The sequence below is a fragment of the Hipposideros armiger genome, unplaced genomic scaffold, assembly GCF_001890085.2.
Source record: "Hipposideros armiger isolate ML-2016 unplaced genomic scaffold, ASM189008v1 scaffold_92, whole genome shotgun sequence".
In the NCBI taxonomy this organism is placed as follows: domain Eukaryota; kingdom Metazoa; phylum Chordata; class Mammalia; order Chiroptera; family Hipposideridae; genus Hipposideros; species Hipposideros armiger.
Window position 1 is genome coordinate 3,679,226 of NW_017731442.1, and position 25,364 is coordinate 3,704,589.

Genomic DNA, 25,364 nt, shown 5'->3' on the forward strand with positions numbered 1-25,364 from the left:
CAAATTTTTTTTTTTTTAAAGATTTTTATTGGGGAATTGGGGAAGGGGAACAGACAAGTTGGCAGTCGTTTTTGTTCTTCAATCTAGTTGTAGAGTCACTGGCCCTCATATGTGGGATCCGAACCGGGGCCCTCTGGTGTCCCAAGCCAGTTCTTAACCATCGCGCCACTCGGCCGGCCCCAAGGCTTGCTCCTTTTTGTCATTCAGATCATGCCTTAAATTTCATACACACAAACACACCTCTCATCCCCCCCCCACCTCCAGGCTTTCCTGGGCCACCAGACCAAAGGTCATTTTTTAAATCACATCATCCTCTTAAAGCTCTGCACAGCACAAGTTATTATCTGATTTTTAAAATAATTTATTTGGAGATTTATTTATTATATTATTATTTGGAGATTTATTTATTTGGAGATTTACCTTTTTTTGGGAGGTAACTGTTTTTCCCAGGATCCATCAGCTCCAAGTCAAGTTGTCATTTTCAATCTAGTTGTGGAGGGCGTAGCTCAGCTCCAAGTCCAGTTGCAGTTTTCAGTCTAGTTTTAGGGGGCACAGCTCACCATCCCATGCGGGAATCAAACTGGCAACCTTGTTCAGGCATGTGCTCTAACCAACTGAGCCACTCGGCCAGCTCCAGCAATTAGAGTCAATGTAGTTTTTTCTGAAGTTGGAAAATTGTAAATTGTAGATGAACCCAACCAGACTGCTGCTGCTGCTAGGCAAATATTCTCAATTGGGCTGCAATATAGATTTTTTATTTTATTTTTTTAATATTTCTCAGCATATGATTAGGGGATCAGATATTTGACTATTTAGGATGGATTATTTTGTTCATATACTCTTCTAAGAACTATGCTGTTCACCTTCCTGCTTAAACTGGTTACATAGCACTCCCACTATACCTTCCAGAGAATTGAAATACTCAGAGAAAAGTATCACTTTTATTTATTTTTTATAAGAACCCTTGGTTTTATTTTAATTAATTAATTAATTAATTAATTTATTGGGAATTGGGGAGGGGGACCAGCTTAGTTGTTGTTCTTCACTTAAATCTTAGTTGTGGAGGGTGCCAGTCGCCATCTGGCTGCCTACAGGCGGCTCGTGGCCTCTAAGCTCAAGGTGCTGTGTTACAATCTAAGTTGTGGGTGGGCATAGCCACCATCCCATGCAGGAGTCCAACCAGCAGCCTTGTTGTTAAGAGCGTACGCTGTATCCATTGAGCCATCTGGGCGGCAGCTCAGCTCAAGATGCCAAGTTGAATCTTAGTTGTGGGCAGGCGTAGCCCACCATCGAACAGGCAATCTTGTTAGACCAGCTGAATCATCCGACCACCTGTTGGCAGCTCAGCAGCAGCTCAGCTTGGGCATAGTGTCAGTGGCCCATGTGGGAATCGAATTGGTGGCCCTGTTGTTCAGAGCTCTGCTCTTAACCTAACTCTTAACAACTGAGCCACTCGGTCGGCCCCGAAAAGTAACACTTTCAATCATAGCCCTGAGTTAATGTTTTTTATAATAATTTATATTGTGATATAATAATAACAGTCTTCTCAAAGACTAAGCAATTCATATCCAATTTGAACTAATCTATTCTTACAGCCGCTCTGTGAGGAGTTGAGGAAAACTTTTAAAAGAAAAATATCCATGAATGGAGAAGGAAAAAACTACCTTAGAAAAAAATGCAAAATAGGCTCAGTTGTGTTGACAGAGTTAAACAGTATTCTGTCTCTGTCAATTAGCAAATCATTAGAGTACTTAGAAGAGAAAAGGGGAGGAAGAGGTAGAATATTATGAAGAAGCAGCACTGCCAGCCTCTGTCTGGCCTGTAAGCATTTTGAGCCTACGAATGGTTTCAGTGGGCCCCAGAACAACATAGAAAAATGGTCTGTCAACTAGGCTTAAGGGATAAAAAGATTCTTTTGTGTTTTTGTGTGTGGTTATTATTACTTTGAAACTATTTTACTTCTCTAACGCATTTCACTTCAGTGGAAAATGTGATTTGGGTATATGTTAAACATGACATAGGGCCGGCTGAGTGGCTCAGTTGGTTAAGAGCTCGCTCAAGAGTTTGAGCTCTGAGCAACAGCGGTTCGAGTCAGCCCGAGCTGAGCAGCCGTGAGCTGCCAACAGGTGGCGGGATGGCTCAGCTAAAAAAAATAAAAAATAAAAAAATAAAAATAAACATGACATGATTTGACCTATATAGTTAGACCCCTATACATGTTAGCTGAGTCACTGCATTTTCTGCTTTTAAATTTTAATAAGGCTGTGAGTAACTGCTGCTTGAGAATAAAGGATTTGTTGTTTGCAAAATGAATGTTTCTTCAACTTATGTACTAGGTATTATTCTTAGAGCTAGGTATGTATCAGTGAGTAAAACAAACAAAAATCTCTACCCATTGGAATTTACTTTGTAGTGGATAGAAGAAGGATAGAGTATATTAACTAGATGAGTGGAAAATGCTGAAGAGAAAGATAAACAGGAGGAGATAAGAATTTTGGAAGTTGAATAATTTTAGTTTACAATGGGATGGTCAGGGAAGTCTTCATTAAGATGACATTTGAGTAAAGACCTAAAAGAGGTAAGGAAGGGAACCAGGTAAATGTCTGGGGAAAGAGTGTTCTAAGCAGAGAGAATGACATGTGCAAAGGTATTATTTAATTTGTAGTGTTATTAAACACTTTACTACATTGCTAGGTGTATAAATAAGTACAGTCTCTTTGGGGGCAGTTTAACAATTATAAATGCATATACTCTTTGACCCAGTGAGTCCACTTCGAGGAATTTGCCCTACAAATATGCTTGATCATGTGCAAAATGACACTATAAAGTTTTTTATTATAGAATCAATAATAGCAAGAAATTTGAAACAAATGTCAATTGTGACTGGTTAAATAAATTTTGGTGCATGCATTCAATGAAACTATAAAAAAGATCGAGGTAGCAGCTCTTTATGTGTATTGACAGAGTATATCTAAACTATATTAAATGACAAACAATACAGAACAGCATATATGTATGCTGCCATTTGAGGAGAAAAGAAAGAGAAGAATAAAATATGTAATTGCTTGTTTATGCCTAATATGTCTGGAAGGATATACAAAAAAACTGAAATCTTATCCTTTAGGGAGGAAACCGAGTGACTAGGGACAAGAATAAGAAAAAGCTTCATTGTATGCCCTTGTGAACCTTGTGAACTTTGAATCATGTGAATGATTACCCTCTCAAAAGTTGAAAATTTGTTACTATAATCTTTCATCTTGTCTTTCAAGATGGAATTGTCAGCCATCTGAAGAAGCAGGCAGGACCAGCTTCAGTTCCTCTCAAGACTGAGGAAGAATTTGAGAAGTTCACTAGTGATAAAGACGCTTCTGTGGTGGGTAAGTAGCAAATATTTGATTATACTACAAAATCATCAACTTGGCTTCAAAAACCCTCTATGGACATTTTACAAGGAGTTAACCACAAGCAGACATTTATTAAACACTTAATGTTTCATTCGCTTTTCTAGACTTGAAATTCTAAAGAAAAGGCAGAAAAAAATATGATGAAGTGATTTGCATTTATTTTGACATATTGCCTTATTTAATCCTACTGACACCTGCAATAGTTTCTGAAACTCTGAGAAGTAAAACAGTTTGCACAAATTTATTCAATTGTGAAAAACTAGAATTAAAACTTGAACCCTGACAAATCTCCTTTGGCTCCTTCAAAAATTTTTTTAAAGCGTAAAGGAAGATTTCTCATCCTAACTATTGTGTCAAATTTACTAGTCATGGCAAAGCAGATCTAGTCGTCTTGCCAACCTTGGTTTGCTTGTACATAATAGAATAAAGGTTTTGAAAAATAGAAGAATTTCAAAGATTTTTTGTTTTTTTTTTGTTTTTTGTTTTTTTAAGATTTTATTGGGGAATTGGGGGAGGGGAACAGACAAGTTGCTGTCCTTTTGTTCTTCAGTCTAGTTGTGGAGGACGTCACTTCACTGGCCCATGTTGGTATTGTGATCATTGTACTCTTCCTAGCTGAGGCAGAACGGTCACCGGCCCCTGGACAGCCACTCATGGCAGCTCTTGGCAGCTCACGCCGGCTGCCAGTCACTCACGATAGCTTACGGCAGCCCACTGCAGTAGGAGCTGCAGCCTATGCCATCGCCGGTGACTCACGGCAGTCCATCTCCAGGTTGAGCTGCTGTAGAGGGCACAGCATTGCTGGCCCTAACGTGAGATCCGAACTGGGGGCCTACTGCCCAGAGCTGGCATCCCAAGCCAACTCTTAACCAACGCGCCGCTCGGCCAGCCCAAGTTTTTAAAGTTTTGAATATGTCTCAGCATTTACTGTTTCTTCTTTGTGTTTGACATTTTCCATATAGGTTTTTTCAAGGATTTAGGCAGTGAAGCTCACTCGGAGTTTCTAAAAGCAGCCAGCAACTTGAGGGATAACTACCGATTTGCACACACTAATGTTCAGTCTCTGGTGAAGAAGTATGATGACAATGGAGAGTAAGTGCCCGAGATGAATGCCTTTGCAAATTTCTGCACCAAGTGTTACTGTGTGAACTGGTGATTTTTATGCCTGGCTCTTTCAAAAGGTTTATTGAGCACTTGCTAGGCATTAAGCTAAGTGCTAGACACTGTTGCTGCCTTTGAGAGGCATCTAGTAGCAAGAGAGAATGAATATATTAAAAGTGTAGGGAGCATTATAGTTGTTATAATAGAAATAGGTGCACGGTGTGGTGGAAGTACAAAGGAGTGATTTTTCTCTTCTGGGGTGGCGTGTAGTATCAGGAAAAACTTCGTAGCGGTGACTCTCGAGGTGTGTCTTTCCAGGCAGGTTATGGCAGTTGGGATAAAAATTATTCCAGATAGAGCAGCAGCAGTGAAGGCCATGAGATGTGAAACAACTTAGGCATGTTGGGAACTGTAGTACTGCTAGTAACTGAGGTCATAGTGAAAGGTAAGGTTGGAGAGGTAAGCAGAGACCAAATTATAGAAGATGTTAAGTGCCATACAGAAGAGTTTTGATTTTTATATTTTAGACATTTGAAAGCCACCAAAAGACTGAGCGAGAGAATAATGTGATTAATTTTGGGTTTCAGGAGGAAAGTCACTGGCACCCATATGGTGGTGGTTTGAGGGGAGAGAGAGTCTAAACTAAGGGTGACAACTAAGAGTGTAAATTAAGGTAGTATTAGTGGCAATGGAGAGGAAGGAGTGAGTATAAAAAATGTAAAGAATAGGATTTGGTCACTAGCCATGTGTGAAAAGGGGAAGTTCTAGAGTGAGTCTGGGTTTCTCAAGACTTAAATGACTGGGCCAATGACAGTCGTCATCAAGCTGGGAAAAAGACAAAGAGAAAGAAATTTGGGGAGAATGATGATGAGTTCTGTTTTGTCACAGTGAGTTTGAGAAGTTTATGAGACATCCAGGTGGTGAAGACCCAGTGGACAATTGGATAGATGAGACTAGAATTCAGGAAAAGTTTTGAACTAGAGATAAAGATTCATAGGTCACCCACATGTAAATGATTATGGAAACTATTGGACTAGATGAAATTACTCAATGTAAGCATATAAAATTTTTTAAAATTTGTCAAGGGCTAGTATTACTTATTCATATGTAACAAAATATGTAGTGTTTACTATGTTCCATTTACTGTTAACTCACTTAATCGCCTTAAAAACCCAGTGAGGCAGATCTATTATTATCCCCATTTTACAGAAGAGAAAGCACACAAAGAGGGTAATTTGCCTAGCTTCATATAATAAATAGCGGAACTAAGATTTGAACCTAGAGTGTTGGGCTACAGAGTTGGTAGCCTTGACCATAAGGCTCTGCCTTTTAGGTTGAGAGACACCAAGTCTATAAACGGATGTGGAACCACATGTCAGTCTGTTAACCTTAGATTTGTTCATGTGGCGGCCTCCTAAAGTTTGCCATTTAAAGTGGTCTACCAGCTCCTGATCAGAAGTCTTATGTGAAGGGTGTGTTAAGGTCATCATGTGTACACCAAGGCTATGTCATCATTAAAGATCAACTGCCTGATTTCTATTTTTTGAGAATAACTGCTCTGAAATTGGTAACTATAAAAAAAAAAGGTGGGGGAGGGGGACTGGCCGAGTGGCTCAGTTCATTAAGAGCTTGCTCAAGAGTGTGAGCTCTGAGCAACAGGGTCACCGGTTCGATTCCCTGCCCTAGCTGAGCTTCCAGCAGGTGGCAGGATGGCTCAGCTAAAAAAATAAAAAAATCTTAGCCCTGTTCACATTCTTGTTTACCCAGCATGTTTACGTATATTAGGTTCCCTTTTGCTATGTAGTTTCCCTGTGTTCTGTGAAAATGCTTGTGTTTTAATTGACATAAAGTTAATGATTAATATTGGAAGAATGAGCGAGAGATGTTAGGATTTTGGTGCTGAAGCCTCGCCAGAAACAACTGATAAAATTGTATGTGGGTGTGTCTGTAGTATGGGGAAGGGAATGAATGAAGGAGAAGCTAGAGGCAAGATATTGATAGTTAGAATATATGGTATGATCAAAACATATGGTGAATGCTGCTGCAGAGTGCCATCCATCAGAAAGGCAGGGATTGCCAATATGGAAAGTGTCACACGCCTTACTAACAATGTGTGACAAATTTCAACTTGTTCAGTGCAGTCCGTCGGGTGTGAGCTAGGGTTGAGAGAAGGTGTGCTGTAAATCATGGATCACGAACAACGCATTAACATGAAATGGGCAAACGGTTTCATCCTCCGTCATGACAATGCTTCGTGTCACACATCGTTTTTGATACTGCAATTTCTGTCAAATAAAAACATGGTGTGTCCTCATCTACCTTATTCACTGGACCTGGCACCATGTGACTTCTGGCTCTTCCCCAAAGTCAAAGTGACCATGAAAGGTAAACATTTGGAATTGATTCAGGACATCGAGGCAGCCATCGAGGTAACCATGTGGCACAACTAAAGACACTCATGAAAGAGGACTTCCAGAATTGCTTCAGAAAGTGGCAAGAACATGGGATAAGTGTGTTCGAAGTGAGGCGGAGTATTTTGAGGGGGGATTAATGGCAAAAAGTGTCTTTTTCTTTTACTGTATTTTTTGTAATTTAAACATTCACCATATTTTTTGATCTCACATAGTGGTATTTTCCAAGAAAGCTGGTATTAGATATAAACCTGTCACTCAGAACCAAATTGGGGTTCAGTTTTAGTTGAACAAAAGACTAGAAATTAAAGAAGGAATTTGCTTCAGGTGTTTCAATGGCATAAGGAAAGCTTGGCTTAGGTAGAGTGGCAAAGTAGTACCTACCAGCAAGAGAAAAATTTGTAAACTTGGTTTATTGGTATAGAGAAATCTAGAACAAAGGAATTTCTAGTAAACTCAAGCCGAATATTATCTATAATTGTATACCTACCTATAGAATTTTACAGTTGGAAAGAACCTTAAAGACATTTTCTCTAATGAAATAATTTTCTGTGTAGGAGAGTTGATATTTCAAGGAGAGTGGCAGGGCAAGGTACCTTCCAAAAAGAGCAAGCTCTACTTTATTGTACATATTGGGGCTTTGGGGAAAGTTGGGCTTTGTTATTATTTTTAAAGGTTTGGAAATTAATCATCTACCCTACCCTCTTTTTGTACTGGAAAAGAGCTATAGCCCAGAAAAATTAAATTGATACCTGGTATAAAGTCTTTGAAATTAGTGATGGAGCTAGAATTATAACCAAGATTTCTTAACTTTTCAAACCAGGGTTCATTAATCCCTCATACCCAATTATTGCACTTGAGATTAAGGTGCTGAGACCTGTCAATACGGTCATGTTGCCAAATCTTTGGTCCCAGAAAAAAGTCCTTATGTGCTTAAATTAAGTCATAGTAGTAAAATTGGCAACAAGAGTAGATCGCCTGAGCTTTAAATAAAAGAGGCAGTTCTGCTGCTGTCTATTTACTAACTTTTTTTTTTTAAAGGGGTTTCACCTTATTTCGTCCTTCACATCTGATGAACAAGTTTGAGGACAATACTGTGGCATATACAGAACAGAAAATGACCAGTGGCAAGATTAAAAAATTCATCCAGGAAAACATGTGAGTACCTTTTTATACCTTGTTTGGGATTTCTTGGCTTCATTATATTTTGTTTACCTCAGTTATTAAACAGAGCCATGTTAATGGATTAACTAGTCTCAATCAAGGGGTTATAATGATAATAGTTGAGGTTTATATTAAAGCAATAATGTGTCTGGGGCCTAGAACTCCTATTGCTCTATAAGGTATATTGCCCAGTACTTGTCCTATATGTTGAAAATTTCTTTTTAAGTGCTATCAGTTACTTTGTGATAATTCCATGCTACAGCTATAAATCCACCAAGTTTGATAATGGATTTTTTCATTTCAGTTTTGGTATCTGCCCTCACATGACAGAAGACAATAAAGACTTGATACAGGGCAAGGACTTACTTACAGCTTACTATGATGTGGACTATGAAAAGAATGCTAAAGGTTCCAACTACTGGAGAAACAGGTAATAAGAGTCAATACGCCTGCAATATTTTACAGTGTGTGTGTGCGCGCGCACACACACACACACACACACACACAGATTCAATGGAAATGGACTGTTTGATTAAGTACCACCAGTTTGGCAGTGAAGTTCATTAAGACATGGGAGTAGGGCCGGCCGAGTGGCGCGGTGGTTAAGAGTTGGCTTGGGACGCAAGAGGGCCCTGGTTCAGATCCCACATAGGAGGTCCAGTGACACTGCCCTCTACAGCTAAGATGCTGAACAACAGCTCAACCTGGATCTGGGCTGCTGTGAGTCGCCAGGGACAGCGTAGGCTGCAGCCCCTGTGGCAGTGGGTTGCCATGGGCTACCGTGTGTAGCCAGCGTGAGCGGCCAGCAGCCGCTGTGAGCTGCCGTCCAGAAACCTGCTACTGATCTGCCTCGCCCGGGAAGAGCGCAATGATGGTGCCAACTTGGGCCAGTGAAGCAACGTCCTCCACAACTAGACTGAAGAACAAAAGGATAGCAACTTGTCTGTTCCACTTCCCCCAATTCCCCAATAAAAAAAATCTTTAAAAAAAAAAAAAAAAACACATGGGAGTACACCATAATCCTATGTCAATGCCCAAGAACACAAGTTCAGACAGATTCCAGAGGGCTGCATGGACTGTAAAACTTGGTCTTTGCTTTCTAGACTTTTGCTTCTTGGTTTCAGAAGTGTTTTACCACCCTGGCATAAATTTCTCTTTATTTCCCACAGAGTGATGATGGTGGCAAAGAAATTCCTGGATGCAGGACACAAACTCAACTTTGCTGTAGCTAGCCGCAAAACTTTCAGCCATGAACTTTCTGATTTTGGTTTGGAGAGCACTGCTGGAGAGATTCCTGTTGTTGCCATCAGAACTGCAAAAGGAGAGAAGTTTGTCATGCAGGAGGAGTTCTCGTGAGTTAGCATGGGTTTGGGATTTGATTCTGTGAGGAAACTATTAAAGCCTTTTCCACTACTGAGCCTTGATAAAGAAGAATGTTGAAATGTGAAGATAGCTCTTCTAGTCAAGACCAATGACTGTCACTTTTCTCAATTAATTTAATTATAGGTATTTTAAGGGTCATGATTCTTGATAAAGACTGAAAACGAATAAAAGGGTGGCAGATTGGAATTCTTACACGATTGTTTCCACCCTGTTATTAGAAATAGTAGATAGAGAACACTGGACTGTGTCTTTGAGATTGATGTAATTTCAGACCAACCCAATGCCCTCCCCACCCTACAGAATGATTTTTCTTCTTGGAATACCACATTGGCAGAAAGTAAACTCAGGGAACTGGAGAGGTCTTAAGATTCCAGATAATTTTGATCTTTGCCTTCTGAGACTTTGAGAGATTAAAACGAGAAAACCTTCTTTGTGAGCAAATCAGTAAAACGAGATACCATAAATAGGCACTACTTTCTAGAGCAACAAAATAAGACTGATTCTTAGGCAGAATTGAATTTTCAGAAGACCAATGTGTTCTTCCTTCTCTGCCCTTTAATCCGCTAGAAAGAACACACTAGAAATACAAAGAGGTGGTTAGTTTTTTATTCAGTCGGTAGTCCTACATATTGAGAAATAACAGCCCCCCCCCTTTATTTTTAGCTTCTGATTTCTTTCTAGTCTTGAAATTGAAGCTAAATTTCAGTGTAGCAAATATTCTTAAGAGATTGCTTTTAATCCTCTCAACGGTGGGAGTAAATTAACAAACCTGACCCTTGTCTTTAATTGGCAGGCGTGATGGCAAGGCTCTTGAGAGATTCCTGCAGGATTACTTTGATGGCAACCTGAAGAAATACCTGAAGTCTGAGCCTATCCCAGAGAGCAATGATGGGCCCGTAAAGGTCAGGCACTCACAGCCTACCCAGGCCTCTGTGCAGCTGCCTCCTCATTTCTTCCAAAAATGCTAGGTCTAAGTGAAGACCTTGTTTGCTATCATGTTTTTGTTTGTCCTCACCTTCACTCCACCTACCCAGAGTCATAAAATAAGCATTGGCAGAGCTCGTAATGCTTAAAGGGGCAGGAGTATAAAACCTTCATAGAATTTTCTGTTGGTATTTATATCAAGCTAGGTTACTCTTTGGGACAGAGCAAGCTAACTGCTAAGAATAATTTTAAGATTTTTTTTTTTTTAAGATTTTATCAGGGATTTGCGAGAGGGGAACAGCATTGGGCAGTCGGGGAAGGGGAACAGACAAGTTGCTGACCTTTTGTTCTGCAGTCTAGTTGTGGAGGACGTCGCTTTACTGGCCCATGTTGGTACTATGATCATTGCGCTGTTCCTGGGTGAGACAGTCGCTCACTGGCCATTGGATGGCCGCTCACAGCGGCTCATGGCAGCTCACGCCCGCTGCCAGCCACTCACACTGGCTGCCAGCCACTCACAGTAGATCACCGGCAGCCCACTGCAGCATGGGCAGCCTATGCCGTCGCCAGCAACTCAGGGCAGCCCAGCTTCGGGTTGAGCTGTTGTTCACCATCTTAGCTGTTGAGGGCGCAGCTTCACTGACCCTCATGTGGGATCTGAACCCCGGGTCCCTGCTGCTCAGAGCTGGCATCCCAAGCCAACTCTTAACCCAGCGCACCACTCGGCCAGCCCAAATTTAAGATTGTTGCTCTGAAATTATTTTAAGGCAGAATTGGGTAGCACTTGTTTCCTGTGACTTCCTGAACATAATTTGACAGGATACAGACACAGGAATGAGTTGGTTTCTGGGGAATGGCAACATCTTTAATACAGTCTATAAATGTGATTTGGGTTCCAGTGACATTTTCAGTGGCAACACATCCAATTTGAGAGGGATTGGGTCCAGAAACAAATATAGCTCATGAATTTTTTCTTCAACTCGTCTTACCAACTAGAGAATCTCCTGTGTTTTCCAGGTAGTGGTAGCAGAGAATTTTGACGAAATAGTGAATGATGTAAATAAAGATGTGCTGATTGAATTTTATGCTCCTTGGTGTGGCCACTGTAAGAATCTAGAGCCCAAGTATAAAGAACTGGGAGAGAAGGTAAGTCTGAACCACATTCTGAAGATCAAATTTGAGTTGGGATGTTTACACACGTATTTAGCATTGACTAGTTACCCTAATTAGTTCAGTGCCTAAGTAAGTACTGTTACTTTTCTCCTGACTTCCGCCAAGTGTCTAGCCTGTGTAGTGCTTCAAATACCTGCTTTAACTTTCCACTCAGACTCAGTCTAGATGATGGTTAAAAGTATCCAGGCTTCTGAATTTTGGTAATGGCTTATATGCATCCATTATGTTCCTTCATCTTAAACCACTTGCCTTAGCCCTTAGCACTTATGTCTTATTTAGACCAGGTAGTTTTGAAAATGGCTGTATGTAGAGTCTTAATGTAGAACCAAGAGAGAAAAGGGAAGCTTGTGAAGGGCTAGATACTATGTGCAAGTGTTATTACTCTTCCCATCTTAGCAGCAAAACTTACCCAAGTGTTTAAAAACTGTGATTGTTTTAAGTCCTGAATTGACTAAATATCTCTGTCACTGAAAACTTGAAATTTAAAGATCTAACCTTTTTATTAACAGCTCAGAAAAGACCCAAATATTGTCATAGCCAAGATGGATGCCACAGCCAATGATGTGCCTTCTCCATATGAAGTCAGAGGGTAAGTAGATTAAAAACTAATAAAGGTGTATAGGCATTTGACAAGAAAAAAATAAGCTTGTAAACTATTTTTTATTGGGTATGGTGTGGGGAGTCCTCATACTCCAGTTGAGCACAAAACCACTGATGCCTTCCTGGCTCAGAGTTCTGCAGCATGGGCCCACCTGACTGCCACAGATTTTGTGAGCTCTCATATTCCTGAGTTTTGATAGGGTGTAAGTTAGCCACTGATGGAGGCTGGTATCTGGTCAGATTAAAAATCAGGAAGAGAAGTTATTCCTATAAATACCGTATTTGCCGGCGTATAAGACGATTTTTTGGCCCTGAAAAATATGCCTCCAAGTGGGGGGTCGTCTTATACGCCAGGTACACTTCAGATAGACTGCCCATAGTGCTTGCCCCGTGCCATAGTGGCCTCCCGATGCCCGCCCACTTCATTCCACATACCGTTCAGGCATCAGCAGCGCTGCTGGGTGTATGCTCGGCTGTTATGCGATTTTGCTGTTATGCGATTTTACCACACTCGCAAAATCGCACACAGCCGACCATATAACAAACTCTCTATTTTGAGTGGACATGTTAGGGGGTCGTCTTATACGCCGAGTCGGCTTATACGCCGGCAAATACGGTAGTTATGTCAGAGTTACTCTGGAACCTAGAATTAATCAACTCTTTTTTTTTTTTTTTCTTTCCCCAGTTTTCCTACCATCTACTTCTCTCCAGCCAACAAGAAGCTAGATCCAAAGAAATATGAAGTAAGTGCTTTGTCTCATTTCTCCACAAATAAACATACACATACATACACACTTGTACTTATCTAGCACTTTCGTTTATTTAACTAGAAACTTTAAACTTTCACTGTCAATATATGTGGTTGTTAGTGTGTTTTTACAAACTCAAAAGTCTTCCTATTGGGAGAAAAATACCAGGGTTCTTTAAAAGGATAAATTTTCAAAGTAATCTTTCTGTTTTCAGGGTGGCCGTGAATTAAGTGATTTTATTAGCTATCTACAGCGAGAAGCTACAAACCCCCCTATAATTCAAGAGGAAAAACCTAAGAAGAAGAAGAAGGCACAGGAGGATCTCTAAAGCAGCAGCCAAACATACCACTTTGTAAAAGGACTCTTCCGCCAGAGCTGGGAAAACCATTGGGGAGGCCTGGGACCCATACGGAATTATTACCTGTCAGGGCTGAAAGGACACATGGGTATAATCTGAATCTGAATCCTGTTAAATTTTCTCTAAACTATTTCTTAGCTGCACTGTTTATGGAAATACCAGGACCAGTTTATGTTTGTGGTTTTGGGAAAAATTATTTGTTGGGGGTAATGTTGGGGGGGTGGGGGGAATTGAGTTGGGGGGTTATTTTCTAATTTCTTTTGTACATTTGGAACAGTGACAATAAATGAGCCCCCTTTAAACTGTCTTTTTTCCATGAGATGGGAGACCAAAGGTTCTCTAGGCCAGCACTGTCCAATAGAACTTTCTGCAATAATGGAAATGTTCTGTAATCTTCATTGTCTATTGTAGTTATTGAACCTTTGAAATGTGGCTAAGAACTATATTTTAAATTTTCATTAAATAGTCACATATAGGGCTAGTGGCTACCATATTGGTCAGTACAGCTGTATGTAGACCAACTAACTGGGTCCATAGTTTTCACCTGTAAATCCTTTCCAAAGTTTGTCCCTTTCAGTCTTACATATTTATTGCCCAGGCCCCTAGCCTGATAATTAGAATAGGCGAGGGACCTTTCTTGTTGGGCTGTTTCTGACCCTGTCCATGCCCTATGATGGGTTGCTGTTTATCCTTGCCATGCAACTGAGCATGTTTTTACCTCCCAAGGGCTGTTGTCTGTACAGAAATGCCCTGTGGGTGTGGCATTAGGTTGGGGTTCCATCCAAGTTGTTTCAGGAATTGCTGACACTGCTGGGTGCAGCTCTATCCTCCTAAGCTCAGGGTGTGGCCTATTAACTTCCCTCTCTAGTGGACTGGGAACAGTAGTATCATTCCTACTTGTAAATGAAGCATCCGCTTTCTTCTGCAACAATGAGGAATGAAAAGGATAGGACTGGTGTGATCTTTTATTCAAATGAATTGAACCATTTCCCCTTTTCCTTTTTGTGAACAAATACAGATCCCATCCACAGTTATAGTTTTCAGTTACTGGGTAATTCCAGAGAGGAGTCCTAATTATAAGTTATCCTCAACCTTGATGTTTAGAAAAGAACTTTATTCCTACTGTAATCTCTAGTTGTCAGTTATAAAATGGATTTGGTAGAGCCTTGTACAATAGCACAGTATGTATCAGGATCATCCATAGTGCTTTTAAAAAGTAAAGATGCCTAACCATGATCTTGGAGGTTCTAAGTCACAAGACCTGGGCTGGGATCTGGGGATCCAATTTTTTAGAGCCCAGAAGTGGTTCAGATATATAGCCAGGAGTAAGAACCACTGCCTTAGAAGGTTTAAGGAAACCATTATCAACTTACAAAGGACACAGAAACAGTTTTAAGTTTTTAGCCATGTTTGTAAAAGAATTCACTTACAGTACATGGGTAAGACCCAAGCCCTTTCCCATTATATCCAGGTGTATTAAAGTTCCTTTAGCTCTGTTCCCAAAAGATCTCATTGTTTCTTTAAGGGAGGCTGTTAGGCTAAATTTTAATGCCCTCAAGGTATATTGTCCTGGAAATGGTGTCATTTCTCAGGATTTGAAAATGACTTGGCTGAACTAAAGGTGAAGAAGCCAAGCCTCTACTGCTTTTCCTAGTCTGCTGGGCACAGCTGTGGAGTGTTGGCACTGTGCCCAACCCCTAAAAATTAACATGGCAACAATGAAAATCAAACCTTAGCCTAGAGCAGCTCTCCTTGCCACCATGGACTCAGCAGTAAGAAGAGCAGACAATTGCACTCTATTTAGTTTATAGCTGCTTTGTTCCTTCATATCTCACGGGGCAGAGGGTCAAAAGCCCTCTGACTGCTTCAGCTGCACCTGTTCTTTTCCTCAAACTCCAGGATGAGACCTTTAATGTGGGACAATTTCTGATGCAGGTACTCACAGCGACGCTTTTCTTCCTTGTAACCTGGGTACCGCTGCAGAGAAAAAGCATCCGTGTCAAAAAAAAAATTTTTTTTAAACCATTTCTGCCTTCTTGCTATCATTTCCAGTCCTTGCTTACCTTCCTGAACTTTTTATATTCCTGGACTATCTTTTCTTCCAGCACCTGAAACAAAGAAAATGTTAGCACCAACTTTAACCTTGAGAAAAAGGCTCCAGTTCTCTTATGGGAGGGAAGTAACTTCCCTTCTTATGCTACCAAATGATACAGACTGATTTTTTCTCTCAAAACGAGCTTGCATGTCACTTTTTTGGTTCGCTGAGTAAACAGGTTTATGGGCATTTAGCAGAGAGTTTATATAGCCAGTAGAGCTGGAAGGCTAGCCTGGGTCCAGTCCTTACCTTGTGTTCTGGAGTTCCTCGCTGAACTCTCTTGATCTCTGCTCCCAGGTCTATGAATTTTTGGCTTGCAGCCCCAAATCGAGCATGCAGGATGCGGTATTCAGCATAATCTGCCTCAAAGTCCTGCTCATAAGCACGTTGCTGCTCTGCACTGTGGATGGCTCCATATTGCCTGCCAGGAGCAGAGAGTTACCATCTTCAATTTTATTGCCCCCCAAAGCTTCCAGCTCCCAGGAAGTTTTTCTTAATATCTCATATGTACAAGGCTTCATAAAACTGGAAATGGCAGAGGACTCACAGGAGGTAATCTGGTACCTCTTCAGGGCTTGGGGATTCAGAGTCTACAAAGGAAGCAAACAGACATGAACATGGTGATTATTGGTCTTTTTTCCTCCCTCTATAGCAGTTTTACCCTCCTCTTATTAACTCACCTGCTTGAACTGAGGGGCTATGCTCCAGCTTGGGGTCCATATCTTCATGTTTATCTTCTTGCTCCCAATCTTCTCCCTCTTGTAGGTCCTGACTGGGCAGCCCTTGTAGAGAACTTGGAGCTAGAGGCAGAGTTCTGAGCCTCTTTTCTTTGAGTTCTTTAGTGGCTGCAGGTGCTGGACGTTTCTGTTGGGGAAAATACCTTTGTCACACAAACAGTATGTAATAAGCCTATTCTGCCCTTCTCTTGAAAATTACTTCCATATAATGATCTGTGAGAGTATCAAAATGAAGCCTTCCAATTTAAAATTTTTAGCCTGACTGGACAAAGCTCTGAAAACCCTTGCTATTACAACTTACCTTGCCCAGATGTTTCTGGCCAGCAGAGGAAGGCAGTGCCTGATCAGGCACTCTGTTTGGACGATGGCTCTGGTTCCTAGGATATTTGAAGAAGGAATGGGAGAGATGAAGACCAGAGTAGGAGGTAGGGCTAGATTTCTTAATTCAGCATTTAGGGTGGAGATTCAAGGAAGATAATACCAGGGATTCCCAGGTTAGTCCCACCCTGCCCCAAGTACCTCACTTCCCACCGAGCCGTGTGTTCCCTTGAGGATCCTGGGAGTAACTGTCCTTGGCTGCTTGCCAGTGGATCTGGAACCTGGCAGGGAAAGTGGCAGGGGCACTTGACTCCCTGAGCTTCAGGCTTTGCCCCACCTTATCCCAACTCCCTGCAGTTTGTGGCCTCACCTCTTCTAGTGTCATTTGTGGCTGCGAAACAGCATCTCCTTCAGAATAGTCTCCCATGTTCTGCCAATCCTCAGGATCTCTGGCATCTTCAGTCAGATTGTGACCCTGAACTGAAGATGGGGCTGGGATAGAATCCATGGCTGCCCAAATAGTGAGGCGCTCCCTGAGTGGGCCCAAGCAGTGGAGGCGGTTAGGCCCAGATCTGGAAAGGGGTGGTAGAAAAAAACCCAGGAGGGTGGAGAACTTGTAAGCACCTCTCATCAGCCCCCTCCCGGACTTTCCACAAACCCTTTCTCACCTGCTACCTGTTTGTTCCCCCTTACCTGCCTAAACGTTGGCACACAAGGTCCAAACCACCACCAGGGCCCTCCTGGCCACACTGGGACACTATGAAGGAGAAGAGGCAGGACCATCCAGGGCCTGGGAGCCTCAGATACTGGGGGTGAAAGGAGACCGTAAGCCCCATGAAGTCAACCCCTCCCTGTCGAGCCAATGTCATTCCTCCCTGAGCCAGCCTAAGACTGAAGATGGGTCCCACGGGACTCGTTAGCACACCAGGTGCAGCTGGGCCTGAGTTCCCAGGAGAGTGAGACGGCCACAGTCTCTTCAACCGCAGCCTCCTGGGACCACAGCCCCAGCAGCCCCCTCACCCCATTCGGGGTTCAGTTCTCGGAACTTCTTCAGACCGTGACTACTTTCAGCTTCCCGCCAAGACCGTACCTTCCCTGAGCCCGGGTCTGTTCTCCCCACACCCCATCTCCTTCACACACTCCAGGCCACCACCTACCCCTCGGTTGCCTTGGAAAGCGATCACGGGTGGAACCTGCGGGGAGAGCATAGATGCGAGCTGAGCGCAGGTGAAGCGGCGTCCCCAGGATCCGGCGTGTAGTGCCCAGAGGGACCTGCCTCACAGGGTTCACTTGGAGAAGTGGAGAGGCTGAAACCTGTGAATTCTGCTCCCCATCCCCAGGTCCCTTCGCTGGGGTCTCCTGCTGAGGCCCGAGGTCCCGAGGGGTAGGGGCTAGGGAAGATGGAGCCCGGGGCCGGCCGCACCTGTTGCCGCTGACACTCTTGCAGCGCCCGCAGCGCCGCGTCGTTGAGCCTGAGCATCAGGAGACTGGTCCGGGCAGAGGGGTTGAAGCTGAGCCGGCACTTTCCACTCAGAAACTCCTGGGGTCCCTCCATGGCCGCGAGGTCGAGCGCAAGCAGAACCCAAGCCACGGTCGAGTGCCACCACAACCTTAGCTGTGCAGGGCTAGACTTGCACAGCCGGTAGCCCCGGTTGGCCCCGCCTCCCACCAGGAGCCCACCCCCGGCTCCACCCACAGCCAGCTCCACTCCTGAGGTTTGCTAGCCGCGTGGGCGGTGCTTCAGTTTCCCCCGGGATGTCTAGGCGGACCCAGCGATTTTTTGAATTGGCGTGCACTTCATGGGGCTTTCGGTAAGGGAGCTCCCAGTTCCGGGGAGAAAGTCTGAAACCACATTCAGACCCTTCACGTATAATCTCCAGTCCTGTCTTAGTCCCCCGCCTCCTGCCAACCTGAACTCGGCGTTGCCGTCTCTAAGTGAAGATGAACCTGCAACCTCTCTAGAGGCTTTTAGGCGCAGAGGGGCGGGAGAGACGGCCTGGTTGCCAGGCGATCTCCGCTTTCACGCCTCGAAGGCCAAAAGCCCCTGGAGACAGAGGAAGGCGGACTCAAAGGGGAATTCCTGACGCCAACACCTGGTACAGCACTTTTACTTTTTCCCGCCCTCAGTACTGCTGCAAACCCGAAACCGGTTTCTAACTAAGGCTGGAGAATGGCAGAGGTGAAGCTGCGCTGTAGCAGGCTGGAACGCCCCACCACCGCCACTGGTGGGCGGGGCTGGAGGGGTGGATGAGGCAGGAGAGTTGCAGGGCAGAGGAGATGGAAAACTCAGTCCTGGATTGGTATGAAAAGGAGTTAGCTCACTCCCACAGGAGGGCCAACAAGTGCCAGGAAGTTGCCAGACATCCGGAGGCCTAGATCCTGGTGCATTGAGACCCCAGGACCAATCAGGTTGGCGCTTCGTGTTTCCACTCATCCCTATTTGGGTATGTTTCCAAAGAACCCTGGGGTTCTCTTTCCTAACTAGGATCATCCCTCTGCTGAATCTCTAGACCTGCATAATCCCAATTGACCTTAATGCCCTCCACCCCAAATCAAATTAACTATACGTATATTTATCAAAACTCATCAAATTATACACTAAAAATGTGTACATTTTAATGTATGTAAATTATAACCTAATAAAATCGATTTTAAAAATCAGTGTAATAAACCTCCAACTCCAACAATAAAAACATTTACTGGTCGATCTCAGGGCTCTCTACTTCTCTGGGCTGCAGTTTGCTAATGTTGATAAACAGTTGTGGCAATGGATAAAGCTGGTCTCCTGAGGTTCCTTTTCTTCTCAGATGATAGCTGTGGCCTTTTGTTAGATTTTTCTGGATTTGAAATCAAAGGAGAGACTAGAATGGTGAAATTTTCCAGAGAGGAGGGCAGGAGCAGTGCTAGAAGAAGCAACTGGGGAAGATATTGGGAGAAGGGAGGAAGGGCTCTAACATTTGTTGGGTGTCCATTGTATGTCAGGATCTCTGCATGTTATTTAATCCCTACAATAACTTTTTATGACAGGTATTATTATCTATATTTTTTTGAGCATTTACTCTATACCAGACACTGTACAAGATCCTTGGGCTACATCAATAAACAGATTCTTGCTTTGGGAGAGCTTACATTTTAGAGGGGAAGGAGCCACTATAAACACACCTAAGAAATAAACATAAAAATATAGTGTATGGGGGGGGTGGAGGGAGGTTGAAGAGGGTAAAATACATGGTGACGGAAGGCGACTAGACTTTAGGTGGTGAGCACACCATGCAAATACAAAAGATGTGTTATAGATCTTGTCTGTTCCCCTTTCCCAATTCCCCAATAAAATATTTTTAAAATAAATAAATAAAATGCACCATTACTACACCACAATCATTTTAACATTTTGATAATTGTATTTGAATATAATTGTTTTCCTTTATGATCCCCTGTATTTAAAAAAAATTTTTTTTAAGATTTTAGTGGGGAATTGGGGGAGGGGAACAGTGTTGGGGAATCAGAGAAGGGGAACAGACAAGTTGCTGTCTTTTTGCTCTTCAGTCTAGTTGTGGAGGACGTCACTTCACTGGCCCATGTTGGTATTATCATTGCGCTTTTCCCAGCTGAGGCAGATTGGTCACCGGCCAATGGATGGCAGTGAGTGGCCCATGGAAGTTCACAACAACTGACGCTGGCTACCTGTCCCTCACGGTAGCTCACGGCAGCCCACTGCAGCCTACGCCGCCACCGGCGACTCATGGCAGCCCAGCTCCAGGTCGAGCTGTTGTTCACCATCTTATCTGTAGAGGGCACAGCATCACTGGCCCTCATGTGGGATCTGAACCGGGGCCCTGCTGCTCAGAGCTTGCGTTCCCAAGCCAAGTCTTAACCAATGTGCCACTCGGCTGGCCTGAATTTTTTAAGTTTTTAATTGTGATAAAATACACAACAAAATTTACCATCTTCACCATTTTTAAGTGTACAATTCAGTAGTGTTATGGATATTCACACTGTCATGCAGCCAATCTCCAGAGCTCTTCTCATCTTGTAAAACTGAAACTCCGTACCCGTTAAAACAACAAGTCCCCATTTCCACTCCTCCCAGCCCTGGCAACCACCCTTCTCCATTCTGTTTCTATGAATTTGACTACTCTCAATACCTCATAAGTGGAACCATACAGTATTTGTCCTGTTGTGACTGGCTTATTTCACTTAGCATAATGTCCTCATCGCCACATGCTTTGGACCTAGGAATCCTGTCCATTGGATATGGGATGTTTCTCTCCTTCTGACCAGAGTCTGCTAGGCCTGCAGCCCTGTGGCTCTGGTGTGTCATTTTGCACTGACGGAGCTCACTTTACTGGGAGCTACATGTTCTCCCAGGGCCCTGATGTTGCTGTATTGAAGGTACATTTTAACAGATGGTCCCAGCACAAGAACTTGAAACCCTGTCTTGAGTCTAGCAGGAGTAGGGTCATACATATTTTCCAGCAAGATAGCCCAGACACTGCTATGTATTAGCTCCTTGCCTCTGAATTTCTATCCAAAGAGCTGAGGGAGAACTAGAAAGGGAACACTTGAAGAGAACAGATAAATAGATTGCCACAGGAGAGATGGTTGACAGGACTGTGTAGTAGTTGAGGATTTAAGCAGAGTGGGCTGCAGGTAGTAGGAAGTAGAGTGTTGAAATTGGGAAGGGGTTGGAGATTGTCAAGGAAACTCACATTATCCCTCTGGTGTCTCTCAGAGAGGCAAGGAGAGAAGATAGAATTGATGAATATCTGAATAATACAAATACAATTTGGCTGAACCAAGGGAGAAGCACAAGTATCTGGGAGGAGATGCTGCTCTGAGACCTTGGCTTTCTTGGCTCATGATCTGTTCACAAATGTAGGTAGGACAAGGAGGAAGTGCTTGGTGGAGGCCGTTCAAGAGCACCCGTGGTGAAGAATGAGATATCATCACTCAGGCCAGGAGAAGCCCAAGGTGAAGGGGGAAAGCGCCTTAGTCCCCCTCCTTAGGCATTTTTAAATCCATATTATAATAGTAACTGTTCAAGAGTGGAGACCTCAGTCAGCCCTGGGTCTCCCAGGACTTAGAACATGCTCCCAATGCAAAGCCACCTTTCCTAGAGGGATAACCCTGGCCACACTCTTTCTGCATTCTTCTCTTATCCTGGATATCCTTGTCTCTGGATCTGCTCTCTCTGGAGGTTCTTCTGTTTCTTTCTTTTCTTTTCTTTTCTTTCTTTCTTTCTTTCTTTCTTTCTTTCTTTCTTTCTTTCTTTCTTTCTTTCTTTCTTTCTTTCTTTCTTTCTTTCTTTCTTTCTTCCTTTCTTTCTTTCTTTCTTTCTTTCTTTCTTTCTTTCTTTCTTTCTTCCTTTCTTTCCTTCTTTCCTTCCTTCCTTTCCTTCTTTCTTTCCTTCCTTCTTTCCCTCTTTCTCTCTCTCTCTCTCTTTCTCTCTCTCTCTCTTTCTCTCTCTCTTTCTTTCTTTCTCTCTCTTTCTTTCTTTCTTTCTTTCTCTCTTTCTTTCTTTCTTAACACTTTTTTTTCCTTCTCAATCCAGACTTATTGCCCACTGGGAGTGTGGGGCAGAGGTGAGGAGGACAGTACATGGTGAGTTTCTAAGAGATCCATGCCTAGACCTCTTTCTCATTCTATTCTCTCCTCCTAAGCTATTTCATTCATTACCAGGATTGGGTTTTTAGCTGAGTATTTATTTATTTTTATGAAAGTTACACATGTACATACAAGCTCTATACAAAACTTAACAATGAAAAACAGTAACCCTTATCCCACTCTGCTTCAAGGAGATTGCAAGTCTCTTAGCTGTTTTTTCTGGCATTTATTGCTTTTTCTAAATATCATGCCATGTTTGGATTTTTAATTTCAGATATTAGCCACTGACTTCTATTTTTAAAATGAGGACTTAATGCTTTTGTCCTCTCCACAAATATGCATGTATTTTCACTCCATCCTCCTAATGTAGTAATGTTACTTTTGTTAGATCAATATTTAATATTTACATTTCATGTGTAAATGTTATTTACAAGATGACAGTGTACTATTTACATTTCCATTTTTGTATGTTTTCCCCCTGAAATTAATAATTATCTTTTTTAGTTTGTTTACTTAGTTATCTATGTACTTATTATCAATTAATTCTCATATTCTCTTCTGGAGAACTCTCAGTATATTCAAGTACAATTAGGTAATCAGTTTTATCTTTTCATTTTTCGTCTAATCTAAAATGGTTTCTCTCTAAGCCTGCTGCAAAGCTATCATCCTTGGATCCTTCAACAGCAGCCAGGGGATAACCTTCACTAATCTATGTTGTATACCCTTTTTCCTGTTTTTTTTTTTTTAAATGACTTTTGTTTGTTTGTTTACTCTCTCATTTTGGTGGTGGACATCTTCAATAACTTCCTGAAAGGGGTGCATGGTAAATAAGTTCTTTCAGACTGCCTACGTCTTTATTCTATTCTCACACTTAATTGATAGCTTGGCTGGGTGAAAAAGTCTAAGTTGACCCTGAAACTAATATAAAATAATAGTGAATGCCAACTATAATAAAAAAAAAGTAGTCATGGGGATATATAGTACAGCATAGGGAATATAGTCAATAATATTGTAATAACTATATACAATGTCAGATGGATAATAGCCTTATTGGGTTATTACTTTGTGAGGTATATAGATGTCTAATCAATGGTTGTTTTGTATACCGGAAACTAATAAAAAAATAAAAATAAATAAAATACAGCTGGCACTAAAAAAAAAAGAAATGCTAAATTTCAGTTCGAAGTCAGTGAAAATAAAGATTTTGCTTTATAATATAAAAAAAAGTCTAGGTTGTTAATTATTTTTCTTCAGCTATTTGATGACATCACTCCAGCAGTACTATGATTTCTTACCAGGACAGGCAGAATTGTTCAGACTGTCTTCATTCAGATTATACTGACATCTGTTTTGATTGATAGGTGCTTATGCTGTACACCCTGTTAGTTTGAATATCATCCTTGCGTAGAGCCTGTCCTTTTCCTTCAAAGCAATTATCACAATTTGCATATACATATGTAGGTATATATACACACACAGAAATACATATATATGTATTATGTATACATGAGAGAGAGCTATTTCTTCTCTACACTATATGTTTCATGAATATAGAGATATATATGCTTTGTTGGTCACTGTATGCCTAATGCCTAATACAATAGTTGGCACATAGTTGGTGCACAACACAATGAATATTTGTTGAAAGAATGAATTTTTTGAGCAACTCCCAGAAAAATTAGATTGGAGGTGTGGAAACTAGTCTAGGTTCTGATAGGATTGGAAATAGACTTTTGGGCATGGGGTCAGGGTGGGGTGAGCTGATAAGAGAGTGGTTACAGAGTTATTCCACTCCCCCACTTACCTGAGCTGCTGGAGTTGATAAGGAAGTGCCAAAGAAAATTTGCTTCCTCATCCTATACTATTTCATTCATCCCTGGCTGGCTTGGTTTTCCCCATGGGGCTGTTTCTGTGATCTGTCTACATGCAAGGGGACTCCATTGGGAACTTGGGGCTGGAAAGCCAGCTAGCCCAAATTCTTATGAATTGTGGTCAGACTGTTGCTGTTGTTCTGCAGGTGATGTCTGACCCTTCAAGTCCAATTTCCTCATCTTCTCACTTTATATCTGGGGTCCCTAAACACTGTCTCACCTCCTTCTCTGCTTCAGAGCCTGGGGTCTTCATTCTCTCTAATTTATTTCCTAACACTCAGCTCTGTGCTGAGTTTAAATGGAGGTATTTTCTCTCCCCTCTGGCCGTTGACTAGTGGCCTCAGTTCTTAACCATGTGGGCCTCTCCTCATGAAATGGCAGCCGGCTCCCCCAGAGCTAGTGATCCAAGAGAGAGAGGAACACAGAAGCCACAATATTTTTTTATGATTTAGCATCAGAAGTGACATATCATCACTTCTGCCATTATCTATTAGTCACACAGACCAACCCAGATTAAATGTGGGAGAGGACTACACATGGATGTGAATACCAGGAGGGAGGGATCATTAGGGGCCATCTCAGAGACTGGCTACCACAGATGGGTTAGAGGAATTTGGAGAAAGAAGAGGAAGCTTTAGGACTTGAAGAAGGGAAATGGAGAAGACTTAACCAAATGCCTATCATGGGCCTGGCCCTTCATATCAAGTTATCTAATATTAATCTTTTCCACAACACTAAGGGGTAGATATTATTCCCATTTTTCATATAAAGGAATATAAAGCATGGAGAAAATAAGTGTCCCAAATTAAACCCAGTAAGAAGCAGAGTCAGGGTTTGTATGTACATTGTTATGTGTGCTACTGATGTTGATCTACTACATTTAGTATTATGTACCAAAGGGTGGGATATGTGCTATGGTGGTATGAGAAGTAATTTTAATATAGGGACATGGCATTAAATAACATTGAAAGTATAAAAATTAAATGTTTTTCAAGCTTCTGATTATGTCAAGAGAAAGCATCAGTTTGGAAGCCTTATGACTTATTATTTCTCTAACACTTGTTAGTTTCTCTTTTTAAGAAAGAGAGGGCAGGCCTCAGGCTCAGTATCTTTGACAATTTTTTTTTGTTGTTAGAGTGTAATAACATATTTCATTTTTAATGTATTTATTTTTATAGTTACTTTCTGTTTGTGGGTGATACTGATTTTAAACTTACTAAAGGAATATGAAGTTTGAGTTATATCCTTTATTAGTATCAGTATACAAAAAAATTAAGTAATAGACAGTTCAAGTGATACTTGGGTATGGCAAAAATCATGAGGATGGTACTGATTGAGGATGGTACTTATTGCCTTCCCATCAGCTCTACGTTGAGGGGGGTGCCAGTTTGAAGTTCCAGCCTCAGCTGTGTGCTATGGGCGCGAGCTGGAGAGAATCACGTTACAATTCACAACCAGTTCTTTCCTATAAT

At 42.0% G+C, this 25,364-nt stretch overlaps 2 protein-coding genes across 2 annotated transcripts in view; one reads left to right on the forward strand and one right to left on the reverse strand.

Annotated features, from left to right (window-relative positions):
* The window catches only part of PDIA3 (protein disulfide isomerase family A member 3), a 24,178-nt gene extending 9,964 nt beyond the window's left edge, over window positions 1-14,214 (forward strand). Inside the window, exons 4-13 of the mRNA XM_019644943.1 lie at window positions 3,270-3,377; window positions 4,367-4,496; window positions 7,958-8,074; window positions 8,385-8,510; window positions 9,250-9,432; window positions 10,257-10,365; window positions 11,405-11,533; window positions 12,070-12,149; window positions 12,846-12,903; window positions 13,124-14,214. Of these exons, the coding sequence (XP_019500488.1) occupies window positions 3,270-3,377; window positions 4,367-4,496; window positions 7,958-8,074; window positions 8,385-8,510; window positions 9,250-9,432; window positions 10,257-10,365; window positions 11,405-11,533; window positions 12,070-12,149; window positions 12,846-12,903; window positions 13,124-13,237 (1,154 nt within the window). The 3' untranslated portion in view covers window positions 13,238-14,214. The remainder of the gene's footprint in view (window positions 1-3,269; window positions 3,378-4,366; window positions 4,497-7,957; window positions 8,075-8,384; window positions 8,511-9,249; window positions 9,433-10,256; window positions 10,366-11,404; window positions 11,534-12,069; window positions 12,150-12,845; window positions 12,904-13,123) is intronic.
* Window positions 14,215-14,409: 195 nt separating this feature from the next.
* On the reverse strand, window positions 14,410-19,008 carry ELL3 (elongation factor for RNA polymerase II 3). Its single transcript, XM_019644945.1, has 11 exons — window positions 17,841-19,008; window positions 17,575-17,610; window positions 17,111-17,223; window positions 16,788-16,989; window positions 16,619-16,698; window positions 16,401-16,476; window positions 16,043-16,226; window positions 15,910-15,952; window positions 15,612-15,783; window positions 15,331-15,375; window positions 14,410-15,244 (listed from the first exon to the last, which is right to left on the reverse strand). Exons 1-11 carry the CDS (start codon window positions 17,970-17,972, stop codon window positions 15,134-15,136), a joined length of 1,194 nt encoding a protein of 397 aa, XP_019500490.1. The 5' UTR covers window positions 17,973-19,008; the 3' UTR covers window positions 14,410-15,133.
* Window positions 19,009-25,364: the final 6,356 nt, after the last annotated feature.

Coding starts and splice junctions, on each gene's coding strand:
- ELL3 (XM_019644945.1), bottom strand. CDS start 17,972: ATGGAGGGACCCCAGGAGTTTCTGAGTGGAAAGTGCCGGCTCAGCTTC. Junction 16,477..16,618: donor ACGGCTCGGTGGGAAGTGAG/GTACTTGGGGCA, acceptor CAAATATCCTAG/GAACCAGAGCCATCGTCCAA. Junction 16,227..16,400: donor GCCAGAAACATCTGGGCAAG/GTAAGTTGTAAT, acceptor TTTCCCCAACAG/AAACGTCCAGCACCTGCAGC.